A 27488-nucleotide genomic window follows, 5' to 3' on the forward strand; every position below is an offset into this window, starting at 1 on the left:
AGATACAGGACATCAACAACTACACAGATACAGGACATTAACAACAACAGCTACAGATACAGGACATAAACAACAACAGACTACAGATACAGGACATAACAACAACAGATACAGATACAGGACATAAACAACAACAGATACAGATACAGGACATAAACAACAACAGCTACAGATACAGGACATAACAACAACAGATACAGATACAGGATATAAACAACAACAGACAGATACAGGACATAAACAACAACAGATACAGATACAGGACATAAACAACAACAGATACAGATACAGGACATAAACAACAACAGATACAGATACAGGACATAAACAACAACAGACTACAGATACAGGACATTACAACAACAACAACAGATACAGATACAGGACATAAACAACAACAGGATACAGATACAGGACATAAACAACAACAGCTACAGATACATGACATAAACAACAACAGCTACAGATACAGGACATAAACAACAACAGATACAGACATATAACATCAACAACTACAGTTACAGGACATTAAACAACAACAGCTACAGATACAGGACATAAAACAACAACAGATACAGATACAGGACATAAACAACAACAACTACAGTTACAGGACATAAACAACAACAACTACAGATACAGGACATAACAACAACACATACAGATACAGGACATAAACAACAACAGACATACAGACATAAACAACAACAGATACAGATACAGGACATAAACAACAACAACTACAGATACAGGACATAAACAACAAACAACAACAGATACAGGACGATGAAATAAACAACAATACAGATACAGGACATAAACAACAACAGATACAGATACAGGACATAAACAACAACAGATACAGATACAGGACATAAACAACAACAGATACAGATACAGGACATAAACAACAACAACAGATACAGGACATAAACAACAACAGATACAGATACAGGATATAAACAACAACAGCTACAGATACAGGACATAAACAACAACACTACAGATACAGGACATAAACAACAACAGCTATACAGATACAGGACATAAACAACAACAGATACAGATACAGGACAACAACAACAACAGCTACAGATACAGGACATAAACAACAACAGACTACAGATACAGGACATAAACAACAACAGCTACAGATACAGGACATAAACACAACAACACAGATACAGGACATAAACAACAACAGCTACAGATACAGGACATAACAACAACAGCTACAGATACAGGACATAAACAACAACAGATACAGATACAGGACATAAACAACAACAACTACAGATACAGGACATAAACAACAACAGATACAGATACAGACATATAACAAACAACAGCTACAGATACAGGACATAAACAACAACAGATACAGAACATAAACAATGACAGATACAGATACAGGACATAAACAACAACAGATACAGATACAGGACATAACAACAACAACTACAGATACAGGACATAAACAACAACAACTACAGATACAGGACATAAACAACAACAAGCTACAGATACAGGACAAACAACAATACAGATACAACATCAACAACAACAGATACAGGACATAAACAACAACAACTACAGATACAGGACATAACAACAACAGTACAGATACAGGACATAAACAACATACAGATACAGGACATAAACAACAACAACTACAGATACAGGACATAAACAACAACACAAATACAGATACAGGACATAAACAACAACAGCTACAGATACAGGATATAAACAACAACAGCTACAGATACAGGACATAAACAACAACAGATACAGATACAGGACATAAACAACAACAGATACAGATACAGGACATAAACAACAACAGATACAGATACAGGACATAACAACAACATACAGATACAGGATATAAACAACAACAGCTACAGATACAGGATATAAACAACAACAGATACAGGACATAAACAACAACAGATACAGATACAGGACATTAACAACAACAGATACAGATACAGGACATAAACAACAACAGATACAGATACAGGACATAACAACAACAGATACAGATACAGGACATAAACAACAACAGATACAGATACAGGACATAACAACAACAGATACAGATACAGGACATAAACAACAACAGCTACAGATACAGGACATAAACAACAACAGCTACAGATACAGGACATAAACAACAACAGTACAGATACAGGACATAAACAACAACAGTACAGATACAGGACATAACACAACAACTACAGATACAGGACATAAACAACAACAGCTACAGATACAGGATAACACAACAACTACAGATACAGGACATAAACAACAACAGCTACAGATACAGGACATAAACAACAACAGATACAGATACAGGACATAAACAACAGATACAGATACAGATACAGGACATAAACAACAACAACAGATACAGATACAGGACATAAACAACAACAGATACAGATACAGGACATAAACAACAACAGTACAGATACAGGACATAAACAACAACAATACAGATACAGGACATAAACAACAACAGATACAGATACAGGACATAAACAACAAACAGCTACAGATACAGGACATAAACAACAACAACTACAGATACAGGACATAAACAACAACAGCTACAGATACAGGATATAAACAACAACAGCTACAGATACAGGACATAAACAACAACAGATACAGATACAGGACATAAACAACAACAGATACAGATACAGGACATAAACAACAACAGATACAGATACAGGACATAAACAACAACAGCTACAGATACAGGACATAAACAACAACAGATACAGATAACAGATACAGGATATAACAACAACAGATACAGGACATAAACAACAACAGATACAGATACAGGACATAAACAACAACAACTACAGATACAGGACATAAACAACAACAGATACAGATACAGGACATAAACAACAACAGATACAGATACAGGACATAACAACAACAGATACAGATACAGGACATAAACAACAACAGATACAGATACAGGACATAAACAACAACAGATACAGATACAGGACATAACAACAACAACTACAGATACAGGACATAAACAACAACAGATACAGATACAGGACATAAACAACAACAGATACAGATACAGGACATAAACAACAACAGATACAGACATACAGGACACAAACAACAACAACACAGATACAGGACATAAACAACAACATACAGATACAGGACATAAACAACAACAGTACAGATACAGGACATAAACAACAACAACAGATACAGGACATAAACAACAACAACAGATACAGGACATAACAACAACAGATACAGATACAGGACATAACAACAACACTACAGATACAGGACATAAACAACACAGATACAGACATAAACAACAACAGTACAGATACAGGACATAAACACAACTACAGATACAGGACATAAACAACAACAATACAGATACAGGACATAATAAACAACAGTACAGATACAGGACATAAACAACAACAATACAGATACAGGACATAACAACAACATACAGATACAGGACATAAACAACAACAACAGATACAGGACATAAACAACAACAGATACAGATACAGGACATAACAACAATACAGATACAGGACAAACAACAACAACATAAAACTACAGATACAGGACATAAACAACAACAGATACAGATACAGGACATAACAACAACATACAGAACAAAACAACAACTACAGATACAGGACATAAACAACACATACAGATACAGGACATAAACAACAACAACTACAGATACAGGACATAACAACAACATACAGATACAGGACATAACAACAACAACTACAGATACAGGACATAAACAACAACAGCTACAGATACAGGACATAAACAACAACAGATACAGATACAACATAAACAACAAACAGATACAGGACATAAACAACAACACTACAGATACAGGACATAAACAACAACAGATACAGATACAGGACATAACAACAACAATACAGATACAGGACATAAACAACAACAGATACAGATACAGGACATAAACAACAACAGATACAGATACAGGACATAACAACAAACAGATACAGATACAGGACATAAACAACAACAGATACAGATACAGGACATAAACAACAACAGATACAGATACAGGACATAAACAACAACAGATACAGATACAGGACATAAACAACAACAGATACAGATACAGGACATAAACAACAACAGATACAGATACAGGACATAAACAACAACAGATACAGATACATATCAACAACAACAGATACAGATACAGAACATAAAACAACAACAACAGATACAGATACAGGACATAACAACAACAGATACAGATACAGGACATAAACAACAACAGATACAGATACAGGACATAAACAACAACAGATACAGATACAGGACATAACAACAACAGCTACAGATACAGGATATAAACAACAACAACTACAGATACAGGATATAAACAACAACAGATACAGATACAGGACATAACAACAACAGATACAGATACAGGACATAAACAACAACAGATACAGATACAGGACATAAACAACAACAGATACAGATACAGGACATAAACAACAACAGATACAGATACAGGACATAAACAACAACAGATACAGATACAGGACATAAACAACAACAGATACAGATACAGGACATAAACAACAACAGATACAGATACAGGACATAAACAACAACAGATACAGATACAGGACATAAACAACAACAGATACAGATACAGGACACAACAACAACAGATACAGGACATAAACAACAACAGATACAGATACAGGACATAAACAACAACAGCTACAGATACAGGACATAAACAACAACAGATACAGGACATAAACAACAACAGACACAGATACAGGGGACATAAACAACAACAGATACAGGACAACAACAACAGATACAGATACAGGACATAAACAACAACAGATACAGGACATACAACAACAACAACAGATACAGATACAGGACATAAACAACAACAGATACAGATACAGGACATAAACAACAACAGATACAGATACAGGACATAAACAACAACAACTACAGATACAGGACATAAACAACAACAGTACAGATACAGGACATAACAACAACAGATACAATACAGACATAAACAACAAACAACTACAGATACAGGACATAAACAACAACAGATACAGGACATAAACAATGACAACTATAGATACAAGATACTTTTCATTTCTTTGGGGATTTAGGCATTCTGGAATTAGTGTATACATATAACATCAAGATTTAGGGAGAAATAACTGAATGGGGAAAAAGGGTTCTCTCTCAAGCCTACATGTACATGTTGTGCCTTCCGGAAGCAAATATATAAATCAGAACTCTTTAAGAGATCATTCATTTTTTGATGTTTTAAGAAAGAAAATGCTATTTTTGGGAATATCTTCTATTGAGAATGGGACAGAATAATCCAGAGAAAAAAAACCTTTGTCATGCCCAATGAGCAGCAGATGGTGACATTAGAAACACTTATGATATTTTATGATTTTCATTATCATCATATTTAACTGTCAGCGCACTTATAATCATGCACTTGGGGAAGTTGTAGTGTATGAACATGTGTTTATATAGATACTATATATAGTAACATGATTAGATCTCAAAGCAGGAAGCTTTGTTGGTTTGTCAGATAGATTTAGATAGTAGAATAAAATATAAAAATCATTTATCATTTTTGGAGGAATATTAATGTTATTTGTCTTTTTTGGATGAAAAATTTGAAATAGAAATTGAAAAATAAAAATAAAAATTTGTGTACAGCTGTACACATACCATAGATCGAAGATGAGAAATAAATGGAACATAAAAACAGAAATAAAATTTTTGCCTTCTAAAATTTTGTTTGATGTATGTTCCTACAAAGATAATGGGCTTACACTGTCATATATGGTAGGTATACAATCATAATGATATGCATGTGTTCAGATATTTAAACATGTCTGCTTTCTTACTTATGTAAATCGACTTTTAAAGTTATAATTAAAACACCCACACTCGTGTTGAAGGTTACCTTCTACAGGTGAATGTTAGTTACTTATCCATATATAGCCTTGTGTATTGCCTGGTTTATAATTGGGAAAACTTAGGAAATATGTCCATAAGTTTGTTAAATCTATTTCTTTATGATAAGTTGGTTTGTTATTAAACTTTCTGTCCACCGCTAACATTCATAACTCAGATGGAGACCAAACTGAAATCATTTTACCACAAATTCAGTACCTAGATAATTAAAATAATCCTTGTAGATTTAGGATATCTGAAGTGATAGCATGTTACAGTAGATCAAACGTTTAATGAGTTAAGGTGATGTAATCAGATTCCAGTAGCACTGGGCAGGAGGACAACCGTCTAACAATACCACCAAGTAAATTGAACATTGATGGTGTAGTTGTAGGCCCACGTAAGATGATCCTGACATTGTTGGGATGTTCGGCGTGTCATATGTTAATATAAGGACTTGGATAGGTATTATCTACAGTACTTCTGATTAATTTACACTACCAGGCTGTCTTTGTTAGGGTTGAAAAGGCCTATGAACTTAATAAAGATTAATATAGATATATAGCATAAGACTGATACTTGCATTGAAAAGGCCTAAATAATTAGCAAGGTCACTTAGAAAACCATACAGAAGTCAAGGTCAATCAGAAAACCGTACAGAATTCAAGGTTAATCAGAAAACCATACAGAATTCAATGTTAATCACCTTGAAAACCATACAGAAGTCAATTTTGCTCAGAAAAGTCAAAATCATTCAAAAAAGCAAGAAAGCATAGAATAGTCAAGGTCACCTTGAAAATCATAAAGAAGTCAATTTAATGTCACACAGAAAAGCATAAAGAAGTCGAGGTCATTCAGGAAAGCATATAGAAAGGTCAATGTCATTCAGAAAAGCATAGTAAGGTCAATGTCATTCAGGAAAGCATAGTAAGGTCAATGTCATTCAGGAAAGCGTAGTAAGGTCAATGTCATTCAGGAAAGCATAAAAAAGCCAAGGTCAACAAGAATGTCATAATAGGAGTTTGGAGGTTTTTAATTCCATGATAGCCATGCATAAAAAAGGTAAAAAAATGAAAATCCTGTAGATATTTAACTAAACTTCCAGTCCTAAGACATGTATGAACTGTAAATATGTCCTGATGTTTGTATAAAGGGCCATATGTATAGCCTTCCCATTCTGCGTGCTGACTTCACATGACGTTGGTGATTTGTCCCCATACACTCCATTAACTGAATGGTTCAACTTTATAAACCATTCTTTTAGGTTTTAATGTTAATCAATGTAATTGTCAATAGTACCGAATACCAGAAATCATATCTTTTATTGAGAAAGAAAATCAGATAATGTCTTAATCCCCATAATAGGTCATTTAATTTGGATTCAAATAAGCTAAATGTAGGTAAGAAAAGAAAAAAAAGGCAAATAACTTCTTTGGTGCTTTACACATGTTTCACAAAAATTGTTATTTTTTTAACAGCGGATGGGGGATTACGACTCACAGCAGAAGAAATGGATACAAAGAGGAAACAGAACATCGCATACGAATATCTATGTCATCTGGAGGAAGCTAAAGTGTGAGTATCATCTAACCATTGTACTCTATATAACTTAAATTGTTTACAACAAAGCTTAAACGGATGGGTTTTGTACTGAGAAGTCATCCTAACTAAAGCCAGATACACTCAACCTTTTGAAACACCTGGGCTGACTAAAGTCATATACACTTAACCTTTTGAAACACCTGGGCCGATCCGGGCCATCACCAAACAGACAAATTATCCTGGCCGACTTTGTATTGTGCTCAAAGTCTCAGTGTTCATAATACATGTAGTCCATGTCTACTTTGAGTTTTGTATTCTCTATTTCTTATGTATGTTTTTGCATTAGAATTTCTATTGTCCCTGTCTATATTGTCTAGAAGTATATAGGTTTGGGGCTAGCTACTGGATTAAATCATTGTCGGGCCATAACATGAAAGATGGCCACTTGTACGTTACACTAGAGATGTCTTGGTCACTATACTTAGATGTTGTGTGTACCTATAGCTTACACTATTGATTTCCCTGTAGATAATTTACCCATCTCTATTTACCTGCCTCGCTCATCCAGGTGTGGCAAATAGTCAATAATTAATTAGTTGTGTTGGAGGTATGCTATCTATATATGATACTTATTCTAGTCTTTGAGTTTGATACTGTTTGATTATAAGGTATAAACTACATACACGAGATATCTTCAATGTCACATCTATCATGGATCAACATTTCTCGTAATTATTTTGAATGAAATACAGACAATACTTCTCCCATCTCGCTCATCAGGTTTTCATAATTATTTATTCATTGATGACAAAACTTACAGTTTCTATTAAAAATTAAGTGTAGGTGGCCGTTTTTCTTAATCTCGCCGATATTTCTACATATAGATGTATAGTAGGTTGTTTTCAAATTCGAAATTTGAATAGGAACTCATCAGGTTTTCATAATTACTTATTCATTGATGACAAAACTTACAGTTTCTATTAAAAATTAAGTGTAGGTGGCCGTTTTTCTGAATCTCGCCGATATTTCTACATATAGGTGTATAGTAGGTTGTTTTCAGATTCGAAATTTGAATAGGAACTTTTGAGTGGAGCTTTTTAGCCCATGTCGCCTTTTGTCCGTGGTCCGTCCATCAGTTAACAATTCTTGATACTGCTATTTCTCAGAAAGTACTAAAGGGATCTTTTTCAAATTTGAGGTGTAGGTTCCCCTAGGGCTGTAGTTGCATGTGCATATTGCATTTTGGGACTGATCGGTCAACAAGATGGCCATCAGGTAGCCATCTCAGAGGTATTAAATTATCACGAGGTATTAAACTTCGCGAGTTAGGATAGATCTGCAAATTAAGCGAAATTAAAAACCTCCCGAATATCATTCTTTGGTTGACGCCGAGATCCCTCTGTGATCTCTTGTTCCTTATTGATAAGTCTTGTCCAAACCTTACTGAGGGCTTGAATTATTCCTTGACAGAAGGCCCTGATATGTGGGTATAAAATAAGTTTTTTCTCTCTGAAGAATTTAAAAAAACCCCAAACAAACCCAAATTGAACATATACCCTATAGTTAGTGCTATTGGTTGGCCTCTTTTCCCATTTGTTGACACATTTAACAGGTCTGTTTTAATGGTATGGACCGCATAACACTAAAAGTAGGGTCAAACTATTTAAAGAAGACTCATTAAACAGATAGATTTTTCAAAAGGTCTTTGAAAGATCTATTTACTCTATAGAACTCTGTGAGGCCTGAAGCACTTTGGCACAGTTTAATGTTCGGCAACGTATGATTTAACTACAAGTAGTTTTAGACAAAAAGGATATTTAATGAAAGCTGATTTAATCTTAATTGAAACAGTCACTGAAGAGATTGAATGTCATTCTTCATAAAGTCATAAGAGTTTTGGGTGGTTATAATAGCTTGGTTATTGCTAATATGTCTTTAGAAAAGAGACTTTGGTTTTAATTAATAGGTCACTGTGATTTGACCTGAAGGTCAAAGGTTATCAATATCATAAAAAATTCAGTTTTTCTAGTTCTGGAACTTTAAATCTATTTTAGTAATAATAATGAAATTGTCCGAATTGCCTTTCTAGATGATATATAAAGTAGGAGTGTCACGGTTAACCGAAAATACGGTTAACCGAAAAATTCAACCGTACGGTTCGGTTCGGTACGATAATTCTAAGTTTCGGTTCGGTTCATTAAAAAAATAACTGTCCTATAATACCTGTAATTTACGTGTATAAACTGTATTGCAGATTATTTCATTGAAAAATACGGCGAAGTTGTTTGTCAGAATCCCGAGAAATACACCTGTTGACCGACATATATGTGTAACACGTGTGCAAGTTCAGTCATTCAGAAGATCGTTTTTTGCTGTCTGCGGACATGATTTTTCACATACATAATATCTAAATGATATATTTCACTAAATGTTTGATATTTTATAATTGATAATTTTTTATTATGTATTTTTCCGATAACATTAATCCCGCAGAATATCGGCAGCTAAATCAAGCCGCCATTGTGTTGCCGATTGTAAACAATCGCGTTTCCGTCGGCCAATATTCCGTGAATTAAACCATTTTACGATTGAACATGCACCTGGTACGTAATAATGTTTATCTCTATTATAATTCAAATGCATAATACTTTTTAAACACTTTTTCTGAGATAATACCGATGTATTGATTTGCGGTAAAACTTACGATTTTCACATGTCAATCATCACATAATAATGCGTCATGAAGGATACGAGAAAAGTTTTAGTGACGAAATAATGTATCATAAAGGATACGAGGACATATATCTCTCTGTGACTGATTAATGTGTCAATAGTACTGAAAGAGTTAAAAAGATAAGAAAATGTTCAATTATGTTTTTTAAAGATGTTCCACTGCTGAGAGATCATAAATGATACTCAATATTTGAACAAAAATTGGTATTTAATCGTGTTATATGTCTAATTAAGACACAAAATGATATAGAATAATTAATGAATTTCTTTGCTGCATGCACTTTTAGAACTTCAATGTAGATCTATATAGGATATAGTGCTGTGGATTATTTTTCAGGGCGCAGTAAATTATATGTTTTTAATTAGAAGTGAAATCTTGATAAAGAAAAAAAAAACCATTTGTTTAAGTGATATACCATCTTTAAATCTAAAGCAGAACTTGCTTTTGATAGAAAATAGACTTAAAAAGTGTAATTGAGATTTGCCTGAACCGAACCGAAAAAACCGAAAACCGATCAAAAAAAGTTGAAACCGAACCGAGCTGAAAAAACATGAAATTGTCCGAATTGCCTTTCTAGATGATATATAAAGTACAATCAGGTTAGTTAACTTTGACCTACAAGCTTAAGTCAATGGTCAAAATTGTCCGTTGTCACTCATGATCAGTATTCAATTGAGTATCGTACAGTGTGTCCCACTGTTTAGTTATTACAGAAGAAATGAACATTTTATATCATAAAATTCAAGTGTTCCAACACACCACCATTTTAATAGTTTCCTATATATAGAGATGTCAGGCTGTGAGTTTGAAGTGGATGTATTGTAATAACTTTAGCTGTATAGGTGACGTATATTTTTCTTCCACCTCTTAAAACCTGTGTCCTTAAATGACATGGCTGCATGTAGATAGTATGTACAACAGATATACATACTTATTAAAATGGCTATTAGAGACTAGAGTACACTACCTGCGATATAGCCAGATACATATAATATATACTAGAGACTGTAAAATAAACTTGCAGAATTTCCTGTTGAAATCGGGTAATGTTTATGGTTCTTATCCCCCCTTGATGTCTATACCAATTATAAAGTCGTTAATACACACCTGGGCCATTTACACCTGTCCTACCCACACAGGTAAGATAAGTGAAGTATACACCTTAACCGTCTGGACAGTGGACACTGATGACCAATGGTCAGCTAATGGATCAACGACATACCAATATGTCTGTTCAATGTTGTTTCTATCAATAAGTCGAAGCTGAATCAGTGTACGCTATAATTATACCCCAAATCTCTCCTCATTATAATCTTGGAAGTCACTGTTAAGTTATATATCTCATGTAATTGTCACACTAGGCTGTTGTAAAACATACAATGCATGAATATGGAAGTACATGTATATGTGTATATGATGCTTGAGATACATAAAAGCAACCATTCAGATAGAGGGACAAAATAGCATACATTTTCAAAGTGGCCACATATCAACATCATAATTAAAAATTTCAAGTAATTTCGGAAAACCTCATTACCTCACGTGACTGACAATTTGCCAATAACCGTATACGTACAGATAGAAATCTCTCAAATCATATCATGTGACCAACATCGGTGATACCCATGCAGATCCGAATAGTTTGGATATTTCCAAGCTATTTTAAAAGTGTGCATGAGAAAAAGTAATATATAAACTTAATAATTTTGTTTGGTTTTATTAGTTTAACGTCCTATTAACAGCCAGGGTTTGCCAGGTTTATTGATGAAGGAAAGCCGGAGTACCCGAAAAAACCACCGACCAGCGGTCAGTACCTGGCAACTGCCCCACATGGGATACAAACTCTCGACCCAGAGGTGGAGGGCATGTGGTAATATGTCGAGATATCTTAACCACTCGGCCACCGCGGCCCCTTAATAATTCTGTGAATAGAAACTTCACATACATACTGAATTTTGTGAAATTTGTATTTTTAGCTCACCTGGCCCGAAGGGCCGATGAGCTTATGTCATGGCGTGGCGTCTGTCGTCCGTCGTCCGTCAATGTTTCCTTTAAATTGCTACTAGTCATAGAGTTCTGCATGGATTGTAACCAAATTTGGCCACAAACATCTTTGGGGGTAGGGGAACAGAACTTATATAAAGTTTGGCTCTGACCCCCCAGGGGCAGGAGGGGAGGGGCGGGGCCCAATAGGGGAAATAGAGGTAAATCCTATAAATCGCTACTTGTCCTAGAGTTCTGCATGGATTGTAACCAAATTTGGCCACAAACATCCTTGGGGGAAGGGGAACAGAACTTGTATAAAGTTTGGCTCTGACCCCACGGGGGCAGGAGGGGCAGGGCCCAATAGGGGAAATAGAGGTAAATCGTATAAATCGCTACTTGTCCTAGAGTTCTGTATGGATTGTAACCAAATTTGGCCACAAACATCCTTGGGGGAAGGGGAACAGAACTTGTATAAAAATTGTCTCTGACCCCCGGGGGCAGGAGGGGCGGGGCCCAATAGGGGAAATAGAGGTAAATCCTATAAATCGCTACTTTTCCTAGAGTTCTGCATGGATTGTAACCAAATTTGGCCACCTGTGATTAGCCCCTATTGTTCTCTATTGTTCCTCCGCCTAATGTTAAAATTGGATATGTTGGCTGAGTGGGAATAAAAATCTATCATTATGCAATGCACATACCTGCATCCTTATTTTGAGTCATAGATTAAAACAAATCGTTTTATTTTAACAAAACATATTACTTATATATCATAAGGTTTACATTTGTTACAGCCAAATTCACACATCATTTTTTTTTAAATTTATGATATCATAAGAATTGTATTTTAATTTGGTATAGCTGAATTCTGCTTCCCTTCTTACCTTTACACCTGGAATTAATCGACATAATTGATACAGACTATAGCCAACTTTTACACAGGTAAACTCAGGTAAAGTTTATATAGCAGAAATAACATGTTGGCTGAGTTGGAATGAACCGCTAAAACCTATAAATCGCTACTTGTCCTAGAGTTCTGCATGGATTTTGACCAAATTTGGCCACAAACATCCTTGGGGAAGGGGAACAGAACTTCTATAAATGTTGGCTCTGACCCCAGGGGGCAGGATGGGTAGGGCCCAGTAGGGGAATTAGAGGTAAACATTCGAATTTCTTCAGAAAAGAAACAATGAACCTGTATTTAGAACATTACTTGGCATTACAAACCAGGTGAGCGATACAGACCCTCTGGACCTCTTGTTAATAATTATGTGAATACAAACTTCACAAAAGTCAGTATGTATGGAAAGGCAGAGAAAAATATGTAGAACAGTTTAAATGCTTTTTTGATGCTCTATGACAAAAAGTCATCGACCATACAACTTAAAGGGCAAAATGTTCATGGTCCATGCCATTGTGGTAGAAATCAAATTTTCAAAACAAGCGTTCAATCAATGTTTCTACAGTGGACCCAATAACTGGGATATTTTGGATGTGGTCATATTTTGGTTAATTTGGCGCTTGTTGGTGTAAAACAACTTGATTCTAACATATACATATATATATGCCACATTAGATGTAGAGTGTATATAGGTTTCATGGTCAATATGATAGCTTGAAAAACAGGGCCCGGGCCATTTAAATTTGGAATCTTTAATTAACCCGCACAAATAAGTGGAAAAATAATCCCTTGGAAAATCATAGGAATTGTACATGTTTTATGTTATCAAGTAGTATTAAAAAAATAATCATAGGCAATGATGTCATTATTTTCTAATTTCAATGGGTTATATGAAATAAATTTTGTATGCAAACTTTAGTGAGAACCGCTACACAGTTTGCATTGACCTCAAAATGCACTACAGAATAGAAGGGCCTGGGTTGGTATCATATAATTTAAAAAAAAAAACCATGATACACAGTTTCCATAAATGTGACATTTTTGATTATCGAAGGATTTTATTGAACCATGGATAGATCGACAATGCTGACACATTCAAAAGTTGAATATCCTATATACTGATGATACATGTTATAGATTTATCATTCAGGAAACAGAACATTACAGAAGTCGATACTCTGTCAGGAATTGTCTGTATGTGATGTTTACTGTGTACATATTGTGTACATTTTATCTATATCTTCGTCAGCTTGCTGTTGATAGTTTTCGTATCCGGTCTGCATCAGTTTCACTTCCTGTTTTTTCGAGCATCACTTCCTGTTGAAACATGGAGTTACTAATCTACGTCCGTGTTTCCTGTGTAATGTATAGTTTAGTGATGAAATCACATTTCATAGGTAGGTTTCTCTAGGGCCCTAGTTATGCATATTGCATATTGGTCAACAAGATGGCCGACAAGAAGCCATCTTGGATTTTGTTAGTGCCGCTATTTGTCAGAATTTGCTGAAAGGATCTGCCTCAAATTTCATATGTAGATTCCCCTAGGATGCTCATTTCACATATTGTATTTTTGAACAAGATAACCAACAAGCCACCATCTTGGATTATAATAGAGCAGAGAAAAGATCTCTGTTTCCATTGTCAGCCATAGATCATTCTTTGGTGGGCGGCAAGATCCCCCTGGGATCTCGTGTTAATTGTATAACTGCTATTGAAAGATTTTTGTTGGATTTTGGATGACCTTAGTTATCCTCCAGTTACCCCTCTACTGTAGCCATCTAAATCGACCTTGTAGTCTTTGGAAGAATTTATCTATCTGATGAGTGTACCTGTTCTATATCTAAAATCTAGGTATGGTAAGCTGACAGACATGTACATTATAGGTTTGTGGTCAATTACCAATTCTAATTATTCTAACTGCATTATTGATATATCTTAAAATACTAGTGTAACAATTACAGGTAAAACTCTATGGCTGTAGATATCCTAAAAAAACTCACCTCATAGGATAATTAGAACATATATGTAACCTTTATCATGAAAACTCATAAAGTACATTGTGGTGTTATTGAAATTTTAAAGCCCACATAAGAAGTTGTTGATGACATAAAAATTTTCCATCAGAATTGATGTGATAAATGTTATGGTGTTTTTCAGTGTCTGCTAGCCAGTAATATAAATGGCTATTTTGTAGGTAGGTAGGTAATATAAGGAGGTATTTGTGGTGGTATTGATTAAAGGTTTTCGTGGATGGGCGTAAAAGGTTGTGATAGGTAGCTATAAATACAGGTATGACAAGAGATATACCTGAGTAGGACTCAGATGTGTAAGAGCTGATACATATACCTAGAAATCACTCCAAATATGTACCTGATAATTGAGTTATACCATTTCCCTGTAGGGCTGAATGGATACAAGGTCAACTAAGTACCTTCATTTTCTGGATGAGTGACTTTATGGATGTAAATGAATATTCATACCTGACTTAAGACATATACATACCCTTGCAAATTGATGGCTGTACTGTTATTGGTAGGGTTGATAGACTGATGTGTTCGATTGGCCGATATTCTGAAAGCTGACTGAATACTTCCATATAGTAACAAAAGATTATCTGTCCGTCTTTATCATACGTATTTAAAGTGCAATATTCTAGTTGTGATCGAGGTTTTTATCAGAGTATAAAGAAAATAGTGACAATATTATATCATGTTTACCATGAACCTTCTCTCCGTTCCATGAATATTACGTAATCGTGTGTCTGTTCAATGCTATATATGAGAGCTGAGATATGCATTGTCTTGTGGTAATTTAGTGGTTTGTGAGGCCTTGTGATGATGTATATGATTAGAGTGATTTTCTGTCCAGTTCTCTGAGTCATCGTTATAAACACAAATTTTTGTTTCATACAAATGACAAATAATTTTTTTTTTCATCTTATATTTATGACAGCATCTTATACAAGATTCATTTTATTAGGAATTTTTGATTATTTTCAAGTCTATAATGCCTATCGTACTAGATAGGCACAAAACATGTAGTATAGCCTAATGCAGTTTGAGTGATGACTGACAATTGCTCTGAATATATGCACATTTATTGTTATGCTTATATCAGCGTTTGGTAGTATTTTTATTAAGCAGTTCCTTGTATTGAAACAATCATTAATTGTAGTTCAGACCTGCCTGACCTTTACAGTAGGTTTCTTGGATTTTGACCTATGACCCACTATATATCAAAGTAGCTAAAGTAGGTCACATGTGACTTTTATTTTGACCTATGACCTACATCAGAAAATCTTTGTTGATTAGTACATTGTATTACATTGATTAGACTGTTTTACTTGATAGAGGAAATTGAGTTTACTTAAGCTAACCATGCTGATGATAAAGACCTTGTTATCCTATAAGTTATAGATTACGAGGTGTCAATTTGTTACCCACTTGAGGAGCATTGTGAGCACACTATGATAACGTTGTTTACAGATATTATATATAAGGACCCAGCTAAGTGTTACATCCTTATTGTACAATAAATCTACAGTGAATATAAATATCATAGTTTTGACAGGTGTACATGGCCGTCTTGTAATCATTTCTGTTAAATCCTTGTTCATGTAATGACTTAAACATTTGAATGACTTGGATCATTGAAGCATGTTAGTGACAGTCAATAAGTGTTATGTTGGTGATGGGGAATTTCATTTGATGACGGAATTAATCTGATTCACCTGAATGTGTGCATTATAAGTTTTATAAAGAGTCCTTTTCATTCTTTTGGTTATTACTCATTTCACACTTTTGTATCTGTAGGTTTTAGAACACTTTCGTACGTGACAATTTTATTGAGTGAACATTTATAAAAAGTAATGTAGAAGAAAATCCCCAGGACATTTTAAATTATGACACGATGCTTTCAACTTTCAATTACGATTCTAACTAACTGCACATTCTAAATAAGTAGAGCTAAAAATGAATGCACCTGCAGTTTAATTTTACTATAATATCAAACAGGATTTTAAGGAGAAGGTGTTAATTTATTACGTTCATTTTCTAAAAGAAATTTATTGAAAATAAGGAAGCCCTTTTCAAATCTTTCACTTCAAATTTTATTTGCAGTCCACGCAATTTTAGACAAAATTTGTTCAGATGTTTCATTTAACACAAATTGATAGTGACCAAACAGTGGGACCTAGTATCAATCTAGTAACATCTATTTCCTTATTTGCATATTACAGAGTTATCAGCCCTTGTAGGTAGGTATAAAACAATGTGAATTGTGTTCACAAAATAATGACATATCAATAGGAATCTACCAGCAAGGGAGCTAACTCTGTATTATGCAAAGATGGAGTGGTTCACTTGTAATTAATGAAGCTTAATCACAGAGGTTAACCAGGTGACCTATATATAGTACAAACAACTTACTGTGTATGTGTGACCTCATGTAGAGGTAAGGCTTGCAGTAGTAAAACAAAATTTACCAATTAAATTGAGGAACATCAAATGATCACTAACATAACATGGCTTTGATATTTGCCTATATTTCTTTGTTTTCTTCATTTATCAATTATTTATATCAGTTTCTATGTGATTAATGAACACCCAGAATGAGCATATCGTATGTACAAAGTGTTAAAAACCAGAATTAGGTCAGGAATCAATGGATCGTGAACATTAGAAATCAGCCATCTGGAACAGGATTGTTTTAATGTGACCCATATATCCCATTACAAAAAAGTGTTGAGAAATATAGGATCTTAACCGAGTGTTCATTTTCAATGAGTTTTTTAAGAAAAAATTCTTAAGTTTTCATTTTTGTGAACCTTGCCGTGACGAGTTTCATAAAATCTGATATGAATATCTACAATAACCCATATATATATAGCTACATTTCAAGGAATCTCAGCATCACAATGTGCTGCAAAAATCCAGTAATGGCGACCATTTGGTCCTCGAATCCTGACGTCACGTTGTTTACTGACGTCAAGTCATGATGTCACGATAAATTTCAGCCAATGAGACGCTCTCCAGGTTATAATCGGACACTAGTGCCATATGCAGAAATATTACACGGACAAAGCTGCCGGATATCAGGTGGATTAAGTAGTAAATATGTATACATTGAAACCTGCCTTATTTAACCTCTGTATGAAGATGTTAAATACTTTGGTATAGAAATGGATGATGAACCTTTGATCTGTATAGAGATGATCAATTCTCTTGTAATCAGAATGCTAATTGAAGGACAACAACATAAGTCTTTCTGGTTGAACTGAACACAGTGATTTCCCACCAGAATATAAAGATATATCGTCATTGATCTAATCAATCGACCCACTAATCCACTGTCCACGATGAATTATTGATGAACCACTGGCTGGGGTCGTTAAGGGGATACTAATTGGACCTACTTATAGGTATTTATAGGTACAAATAAAAGAAAATTCTACATCTGTCGAGGTATTATTTGATACAGTTGTCAAGATACACATACAGGTATCAAGATATACATACTGGTGTCGAGGTACACATACAGGTATCAAGGTACACATACAGGTTTCAAGATACACATACAGGTGTCAAGGTACACATACAGGTATCAAGGTACAAGGTACACATACAGGTATCAAGATACACATACAGGTTTCAAGGTACACATACAGTCAAGGTACACATACAGGTGTCAAAGTACACATACAGGTGTTAAGGTACACATACAGATGTCAAGGTACACATACAGATGTCAAGGTACACATACAGATGTCAAGGTACACATACAGGTGTCAAGGTACACATACAGGTGTCAAGGTACACATACAGGGGTTAAGGTACACATACAGATGTCAAGGTACACATACAGATGTCAAGGTACACATACAGGTATTGAGATATACGTACAGGTGTCAAGGTACACATACAGGTGTCAAGGTAAACATACAGGGGTCAAGATACACATACAGTGGTTAAGGTACACATACAGGTGTCAAGGTACACATACATGTAGAGGTATAACTACATATGCTTACAAAGGGTACCAATTCAATTGTATAAAAGGTAGATTATAGTGTGTATGTTCATACATTAATGTATGATATTATTAGTAAAAACGAAAAAGATGTATCATTATTTTAACGGGGTCAAATCATGGAAGGTCAAGGCCAATGGATTTAATTAGGTCAAAATCAAACCATTGTAGCTTATGTAATTGTAGAGACTGGAATAATGGTTAGTTGTTGTGAAATCTTTTATCTGTGATACTTTGTTGTGATCAAGGATTAACTGTTCAGCACAGGGACAAGTTGGATATATTCATTAACAGCACAGCATTTCATGTCTTTAAAGTTTTCACAGTCAATCAGATGTAGAGTTTTAATGGTGTGGTGCCATTGAGTAGAATAGAGCAGACTAAAATCTGATGTTCTCTGATCGTTGTTCTCTGATCGTTGGTGCTGTCTATCTGTGATACTCTGGTAGATCTATATAGAGGATGCCATCCAGTTGAGCTCTTTGTCTTTGTTTCACTGATTACTTTGATGTACTGTATCAAGTTGTTTGTTATATTTGTGAGTTTGTACATACCCTGTTTCTTTTGAGTTCAGTTTCTGACTGATTTTGTACATGCCGTGTTTCTTGTGAGTTCAGTTTCTGACTGATTTTGTACATGCCGTGTTTCTTTTGAGTTCAGTTTCTGACTGATTTTGTACATGCCGTGTTTTCTTTTGAGTTCAGTTTCTGACTGATTTTGTACATGCCGTGTTTCTTTTGAGTTCAGTTTCTGACTGATTTTGTACATGCCGTGTTTCTTTTGAGTTCAGTTTCTGACTGATTTTGTACATGCCGTGTTTCTTTTGAGTTCAGTTTCTGACTGATTTTGTACATGTCCTGTTTCTTTTGAGTTCAGTTTCTGACTGATTTTGTGCATGCCGTGTTTCTTTTGAGTTCAGTTTCTGACTGATTTTGTACATGCCCTGTTTCTTTTGAGTTCAGTTTCTGACTGATTTTGTACATGCCGTGTTTCTTTTGAGTTCAGTTTCTGACTGATTTTGTACATGCCGTGTTTCTTTTGAGTTCAGTTTCTGACTGATTTTGTACATGCCGTGTTTCTTTTGAGTTCAGTTTCTGACTGATTTTGTACATGCCCTGTTTCTTTTGAGTTCAGTTTCTGACTGATTTTGTACATGCCCTGTTTCTTTTGAGTTCAGTTTCTGACTGATTTTGTACATGCGGTGTTTCTTTTGAGTTCAGTTTCTGACTGATTTTGTGCATGCCGTGTTTCTTTTGAGTTCAGTTTCTGACTGATTTTGTACATGCCCTGTTTCTTTTGAGTTCAGTTTCTGACTGATTTTGTACATGCCCTGTTTCTTTTGAGTTCAGTTTCTGACTGATTTTATACATGCCCTGTTTCTTTTGAGTTCAGTTTCTGATTGATTTTGTACATGCCCTGTTTCTTTTTGAGTTCAGTTTCTGACTGATTTTGTACATGCCGTGTTTCTTTTGAGTTCAGTTTCTGACTGATTTTGTACATGCCGTGTTTCTTTTGAGTTCAGTTTCTGACTGATTTTGTACATGCCGTGTTTCTTTTGAGTTCAGTTTCTGACTGATTTTGTACATGCCGTGTTTCTTTTGAGTTCAGTTTCTGACTGATTTTGTACATGCCGTGTTTCTTTTGAGTTCAGTTTCTGACTGATTTTGTACATGCCGTGTTTCTTTTGAGTTCAGTTTCTGACTGATTTTGTACATGCCGTGTTTCTTTTGAGTTCAGTTTCTGACTGATTTTGTACATGCCGTGTTTCTTTTGAGTTCAGTTTCTGACTGATTTTGTACATGCCATGTTTCTTTTGAGTTCAGTTTCTGACTGATTTTGTACATGCCCTGTTTCTTTTGAGTTCAGTTTCTGACTGATTTTGTACATGCCGTGTTTCTTTTGAGTTCAGTTTCTGACTGATTTTGTACATGCCGTGTTTCTTTTGAGTTCAGTTTCTGACTGATTTTGTACATGCCGTGTTTCTTTTGAGTTCAGTTTCTGACTGATTTTGTACATGCAGTGTTTCTTTTGAGTTCAGTTTCTGACTGATTTTGTACATGCCGTGTTTCTTTTGAGTTCAGTTTCTGACTGATTTTGTACATGCCCTGTTTCTTTTGAGTTCAGTTTCTGACTGATTTTGTACATGCCCTGTTTCTTTTGAGTTCAGTTTCTGACTGATTTTGTACATGCCGTGTTTCTTTTGAGTTCAGTTTCTGACTGATTTTGTACATGCCCTGTTTCTTTTGAGTTCAGTTTCTGACTGATTTTGTACATGCCGTGTTTCTTTTGAGTTCAGTTTCTGACTGATTTTGTACATGCCCTGTTTCTTTTGAGTTCAGTTTCTGACTGATTTTGTACATGCCCTGTTTCTTTTGAGTTCAGTTTCTGACTGATTCTTGAGAGTGTAGTTGTGTTTCATGACTTATTTATAAGGGAATTAAGTAAGTACAATATCATGCGAGTTCATGCAGTTTCTAGTTGTTGTAATTTCCTGTGACTTCGTTTCTATAAAGTACATTTTGGAGTAACTTTAGTTTTCAGTTAGTGCAGTTTTAAGTTAAATTAGTTCAGTTCCTACTGGTTACAATGGTAAGCAAGATAAAGTTCTTCTTATAAGTGTCATTTTAAAATGAGTTCAAGTTTCTAATGTGACTACCATTTCTAGGGAATATAATTTTGTATCTAGATCCCTTGATGTAGTGTCTAGATCTACCTTGATGTAATGTCTAGATCGACCTTGATGTAGTGTCTAGATTGACCTTGATGTAGTGTCTAGATCGACCTTGATGTAGTGTCTAGATCGACCTTGATGTAGTGTCTAGATCGACCTTGATGTAGTGTCTAGATCCCTTGATGTAGTGTCTAGATCCCTTGATGTAGTGTCTAGATCGACCTTGATGTAGTGTCTAGATCCCTTGATGTAGTGTCTAGATCACCTTGATGTAGTGTCTAGATCCCTTGATGTAGTGTCTAGATCGACCTTGATGTAGTGTCTAGATCCCTTGATGTAGTGTCTAGATCGACCTTGATGTAGTGTCTAGATCCCTTGATGTAGTGTCTAGATCGACCTTGATGTAGTGTCTAGATCGACCTTGATGTAGTGTCTAGATCGACCTTGATGTAGTGTCTAGATCCCTTGATGTAGTGTCTAGATCGACCTTGATGTAGTGTCTAGTGTCTAGATCCCTTGATGTAGTGTCTAGATCCCTTGATGTAGTGTCTAGATCGACCTTGATGTAGTGTCTAGATCGACCTTGATGTAGTGTCTAGATCCCTTGATGTAGTGTCTAGATCCCTTGATGTAGTGTCTAGATCCCTTGATGTAGTGTCTAGATCCCTTGATGTAGTGTCTAGATCGACCTTGATGTAGTGTCTAGATCCCTTGATGTAGTGTCTAGATCCCTTGATGTAGTGTCTAGATCCCTTGATGTAGTGTCTAGATCCCTTGATGTAGTGTCTAGATCCCTTGATGTAGTGTCTAGATCCCTTGATGTAGTGTCTAGATCCCTTGATGTAGTGTCTAGATCGACCTTGATGTAGTGTCTAGATCCCTTGATGTAGTGTCTAGATCCCTTGATGTAGTGTCTAGATCCCTTGATGTAGTGTCTAGATCCCTTGATGTAGTGTCTAGATCGACCTTGATGTAGTGTCTAGATCGACCTTGATGTAGTGTCTAGATCCCTTGATGTAGTGTCTAGATCCCTTGATGTAGTGTCTAGATCCCTTGATGTAGTGTCTGATCCCTTGATGTAGTGTCTAGATCCCTTGATGTAGTGTCTAGATCCCTTGATGTAGTGTCTAGATCCCTTGATGTAGTGTCTAGATCCCTTGATGTAGTGTCTAGATCCCTTGATGTAGTGTCTAGATCCCTTGATGTAGTGTCTAGATCCCTTGATGTAGTGTCTAGATCGACCTTGATGTAGTGTCTAGATCGACCTTGATGTAGTTTCTAGATCCCTTGATGTAGTGTCTAGATCGACCTTGATGTAGTGTCTGGACCCCTTGATGTAGTGTCTGGATCCCTTGATGTAGTGTCTAGATCGACCTTGATGTAGTGTCTAGATCCCTTGATGTAGTGTCTAGATCGACCTTGATGTAGTGTCTAGATCCCTTGATGTAGTGTCTAGATCACCTTGATGTAGTGTCTAGATCCCTTGATGTAGTGTCTAGATCACCTTGATGTAGTGTCTAGATCGACCTTGATGTAGTGTCTAGATCCCTTGATGTAGTGTCTAGATCACCTTGATGTAGTGTCTAGATCGACCTTGATGTAGTGTCTAGATCGACCTTGATGTAGTGTCTAGATCGACTTTGATGTAGTGTCTAGATCGACCTTGATGTAGTGTCTAGATCCCTTGATGTAGTGTCTAGATCGACCTTGATGTAGTGTCTAGATCGACCTTGATGTAGTGTCTAGATCGACCTTGATGTAGTGTCTAGATCGACCTTGATGTAGTGTCTAGATCCCTTGATGTAGTGTCTAGATCGACCTTGATGTAGTGTCTAGATCGACCTTGATGTAGTGTCTAGATCGACCTTGATGTAGTGTCTAGATCGACCTTGATGTAGTGTCTAGATCGACCTTGATGTAGTGTCTAGATCCCTTGATGTAGTGTCTAGATCAACCTTGATGTAGTGTCTAGATCGACCTTGATGTAGTGTCTAGATCCCTTGATGTAGTGTCTAGATCGACCTTGATGTAGTGTCTAGATCCCTTGATGTAGTGTCTAGATCGACCTTGATGTAGTGTCTAGATCACCTTGATGTAGTGTCTAGATCCCTTGATGTAGTGTCTAGATCCCTTGATGTAGTGTCTAGATCCCTTGATGTAGTGTCTAGATCCCTTGATGTAGTGTCTAGATCCCTTGATGTAGTGTCTAGATCCCTTGATGTAGTGTCTAGATCCCTTGATGTAGTGTCTAGATCCCTTGATGTAGTGTCTAGATCCCTTGATGTAGTGTCTAGATCACCTTGATGTAGTGTCTAGATCCCTTGATGTAGTGTCTAGATGTCCTGATGTAGTGTCTAGATCCCTTGATGTAGTGTCTAGATCCTTGATGTATGTCTAGATCCCTTGATGTAGTGTCTAGATCCCTTGATGTAGTGTCTAGATCGACCTTGATGTAGTGTCTAGATCCCTTGATGTAGTGTCTAGATCCCTTGATGTAGTGTCTAGATCGACTTTTATGTAGTGTCTAGATCGACCTTGATGTAGTGTCTGGACCCCTTGATGTAGTGTCTGGATCCCTTGATGTAGTGTCTAGATCCTTGATGTAGTGTCTAGATCACCTTGATGTAGTGTCTAGATCGACCTTGATGTAGTGTCTAGATCCCTTGATGTAGTGTCTAGATCACCTTGATGTAGTGTCTAGATCGACCTTGATGTAGTGTCTAGATCCCTTGTTCCTTGATGTAGTGTCTAGATCCCTTGATGTAGTGTCTAGATCCCTTGATGTAGTGTCTAGATCAACCTTGATGTAGTGTCTAGATCCCTTGATGTAGTGTCTAGATCGACCTTGATGTAGTGTCTAGATCCCTTGATGTAGTGTCTAGATCGACCTTGATGTAGTGTCTAGATCAACCTTGATGTAGTGTCTAGATCCCTTGATGTAGTGTCTAGATCAACCTTGATGTAGTGTCTAGATCCCTTGATGTAGTGTCTAGATCCCTTGATGTAGTGTCTAGATCGACCTTGATGTAGTGTCTAGATCGACCTTGATGTAGTGTCTAGATCGACCTTGATGTAGTGTCTAGATCCCTTGATGTAGTGTCTAGATCCCTTGATGTAGTGTCTAGATCGACCTTGATGTAGTGTCTAGATCAACCTTGATGTAGTGTCTAGATCCCTTGATGTAGTGTCTAGATCAACCTTGATGTAGTGTCTAGATCGACCTTGATGTAGTGTCTAGATCGACCTTGATGTAGTGTCTAGATCGACCTTGATGTAGTGTCTAGATCCCTTGATGTAGTGTCTAGATCCCTTGATGTAGTGTCTAGATCGACCTTGATGTAGTGTCTAGATCCCTTGATGTAGTGTCTAGATCGACCTTGATGTAGTGTCTAGATCCCTTGATGTAGTGTCTAGATCCCTTGATGTAGTGTCTAGATCCCTTGATGTAGTGTCTAGATCGACCTTGATGTAGTGTCTAGATCCCTTGATGTAGTGTCTAGATCGACCTTGATGTAGTGTCTAGATCCCTTGATGTAGTGTCTAGATCGACCTTGATGTAGTGTCTAGATCCCTTGATGTAGTGTCTAGATCCCTTGATGTAGTGTCTAGATCACCCTTGATGTAGTGTCTAGATCGACCTTGATGTAGTGTCTAGATCAACCTTGATGTAGTGTCTAGATCGACCTTGATGTAGTGTCTAGATCCCTTGATGTAGTGTCTAGATCGACCTTGATGTAGTGTCTAGATCGACCTTGATGTAGTGTCTGGACCCCTTGATGTAGTGTCTAGATCGACCTTGATGTAGTGTCTAGATCCTTGATGTAGTGTCTAGATCCCTTGATGTAGTGTCTAGATCGACCTTGATGTAGTGTCTAGATCGACCTTGATGTAGTGTCTAGATCCCTTGATGTAGTGTCTAGAGACCTTGATGTAGTGTCTAGATCCCTTGATGTAGTGTCTAGATCCCTTGATGTAGTGTGTCTAGATCAACCTTGATGTAGTGTCTAGACCCTTGATGTGTCTAGATCCTTGATGTAGTGTCTAGATCGACCTTGATGTAGTGTCCTAGATCGACCTTGATGTAGTGTCTAGATCCCTTGATGTAGTGTCTAGATCGACCTTGATGTAGTGTCTGGATCCCTTGATGTAGTGTCTAGATCCCTTGATGTAGTGTGTCGACCTTGATGTAGATCCCTTGATGTAGTGTCTAGATCGACCTTGATGTAGTGTCTAGATGACCTTTGAAGTAGTGTCTAGATCGACCTTGATGTAGTGTTCTAGATCGAACCTTGATGTAGTGTCTAGTCCTCTTAGATGTAGTGTCTAGATAGACCTTTGATGTAGTGTCTAGATCCCTTTGATGTAGTGTCTGCATCCCTTGATGTAGTAGGTAGCTCGATAAACCTTGATGTAGTGTCTAGATCGCACTTTTGATGTAGTGTCTAGATCATTCCTTGATGTAGTGGTCCTGGATACGACCTTGATGTAGTGTCTAGATCCCTTGATGTAGTGTCTAGATCGATTTGATGTAGTGTCTAGATCCTTGATGTGAGTGTCATAGATCGACCTTGATGTAGTGTCTAGATCGACCTTGATGTAGTGTCCTAGATCGACCTCTGATGTAGTGTCTAGATCCTTGATGTAGTGTCTAGCTGATCAACCCTTCGATTGTAGTGTGTCTAGATCCCCTTTGATGTACCGTGTCTAGATCCCGACCTTGATGTAGTGTCTAGATCAACCTTGATGTAGTTGTCTAGATCGACCTTGATGTAGTGTCTAGATCAACCTTGATGTAGTGTCTAGATCCCGACCTTGATGTAGTGTCTTAGATCCCTTGATGTAGTGTCTAGATCGACTTGATGTAGTGTCTAGATGATCCCTTGATGTAGTGTCTAGTGATCGACCTTGATGTAGTGTCTAGATCGACCTTGATGTAGTGTCTAGATCCCCTTGATGTAGTGTCTAGATCGACCATGATGTAGTGTATAGATCGACCTTGACTGTAGTTTCTAAGATCGACCCTTGAATGTAGTGTCTAGATCGACCTTGTATGTAGTGTCTGGGACCCCTTGATTGTAGTGTCTTCCGATCCCTTGATTGTAGCTGTCAAGATGACCTTGATGTCTTGATGTAGACGACCTGATGTAGTTCTAGATCCCTTGATGTAGCTGTCTAGATCGACCTTGATTGTATTTTCTAGATCGACCTTGATGTAGTGTCTAGATCGACATTGATGTAGTTTCTAGATCGACCATGATGAAGTTGTCTAGATCGACCTTGATGTAGTGTCTAGATCGACCTTGATGTAGTTTCTAGATCGACCTGATGATAGTGGTCTGGATCGACCTTGATGTATCCGTGATCTAGATCTAGATCCCTTGATGTAGTTTCTATATCCCTTGATGTAGTGACTAGATCGACCGTTGATGTAGTGTTAGAACTAGATGGCCACAAGATCCCTTGATGTAGTGTCTAGATCGACCTTGATGTATGCTCTAAACCCATTGATGTAGTGTCTCAGATCGACCTAGGGGAAATATAGGTAAATCCTTTAAATCCTACTTGTCATAGAGTTTCTAGATCGACCTTGATGTAGT

The 27488-nt window shown here is 36.5% G+C and overlaps 2 protein-coding genes across 4 annotated transcripts in view; one reads left to right on the plus strand and one right to left on the minus strand.

The window, feature by feature from the left end:
• The window catches only part of LOC138332896 (protein FAM81A-like), a 57311-nt gene extending 41493 nt beyond the window's left edge, over positions 1-15818 (minus strand). Inside the window, exon 1 of one of the 2 annotated variants that reach the window (XM_069280908.1) lies at positions 15696-15818. The gene's annotated coding sequence lies outside the window, so the exon portion shown is untranslated. The remainder of the gene's footprint in view (positions 1-15695) is intronic. The other variant, XM_069280905.1, reaches the window with a different exon arrangement.
• LOC138332893 (ras GTPase-activating-like protein IQGAP1) overlaps positions 1-27488 on the plus strand; it is a 125870-nt gene that overhangs the window by 10575 nt on the left and 87807 nt on the right. For both annotated transcript variants that reach the window (XM_069280901.1, XM_069280900.1), the window contains exon 2: positions 7512-7608. In XM_069280901.1, the coding sequence (XP_069137002.1) occupies positions 7512-7608 (97 nt within the window). The remainder of the gene's footprint in view (positions 1-7511; positions 7609-27488) is intronic.

This window comes from Argopecten irradians, chromosome 10, assembly GCF_041381155.1.
Source record: "Argopecten irradians isolate NY chromosome 10, Ai_NY, whole genome shotgun sequence".
Taxonomy (NCBI): Eukaryota; Metazoa; Mollusca; class Bivalvia; order Pectinida; family Pectinidae; genus Argopecten; species Argopecten irradians.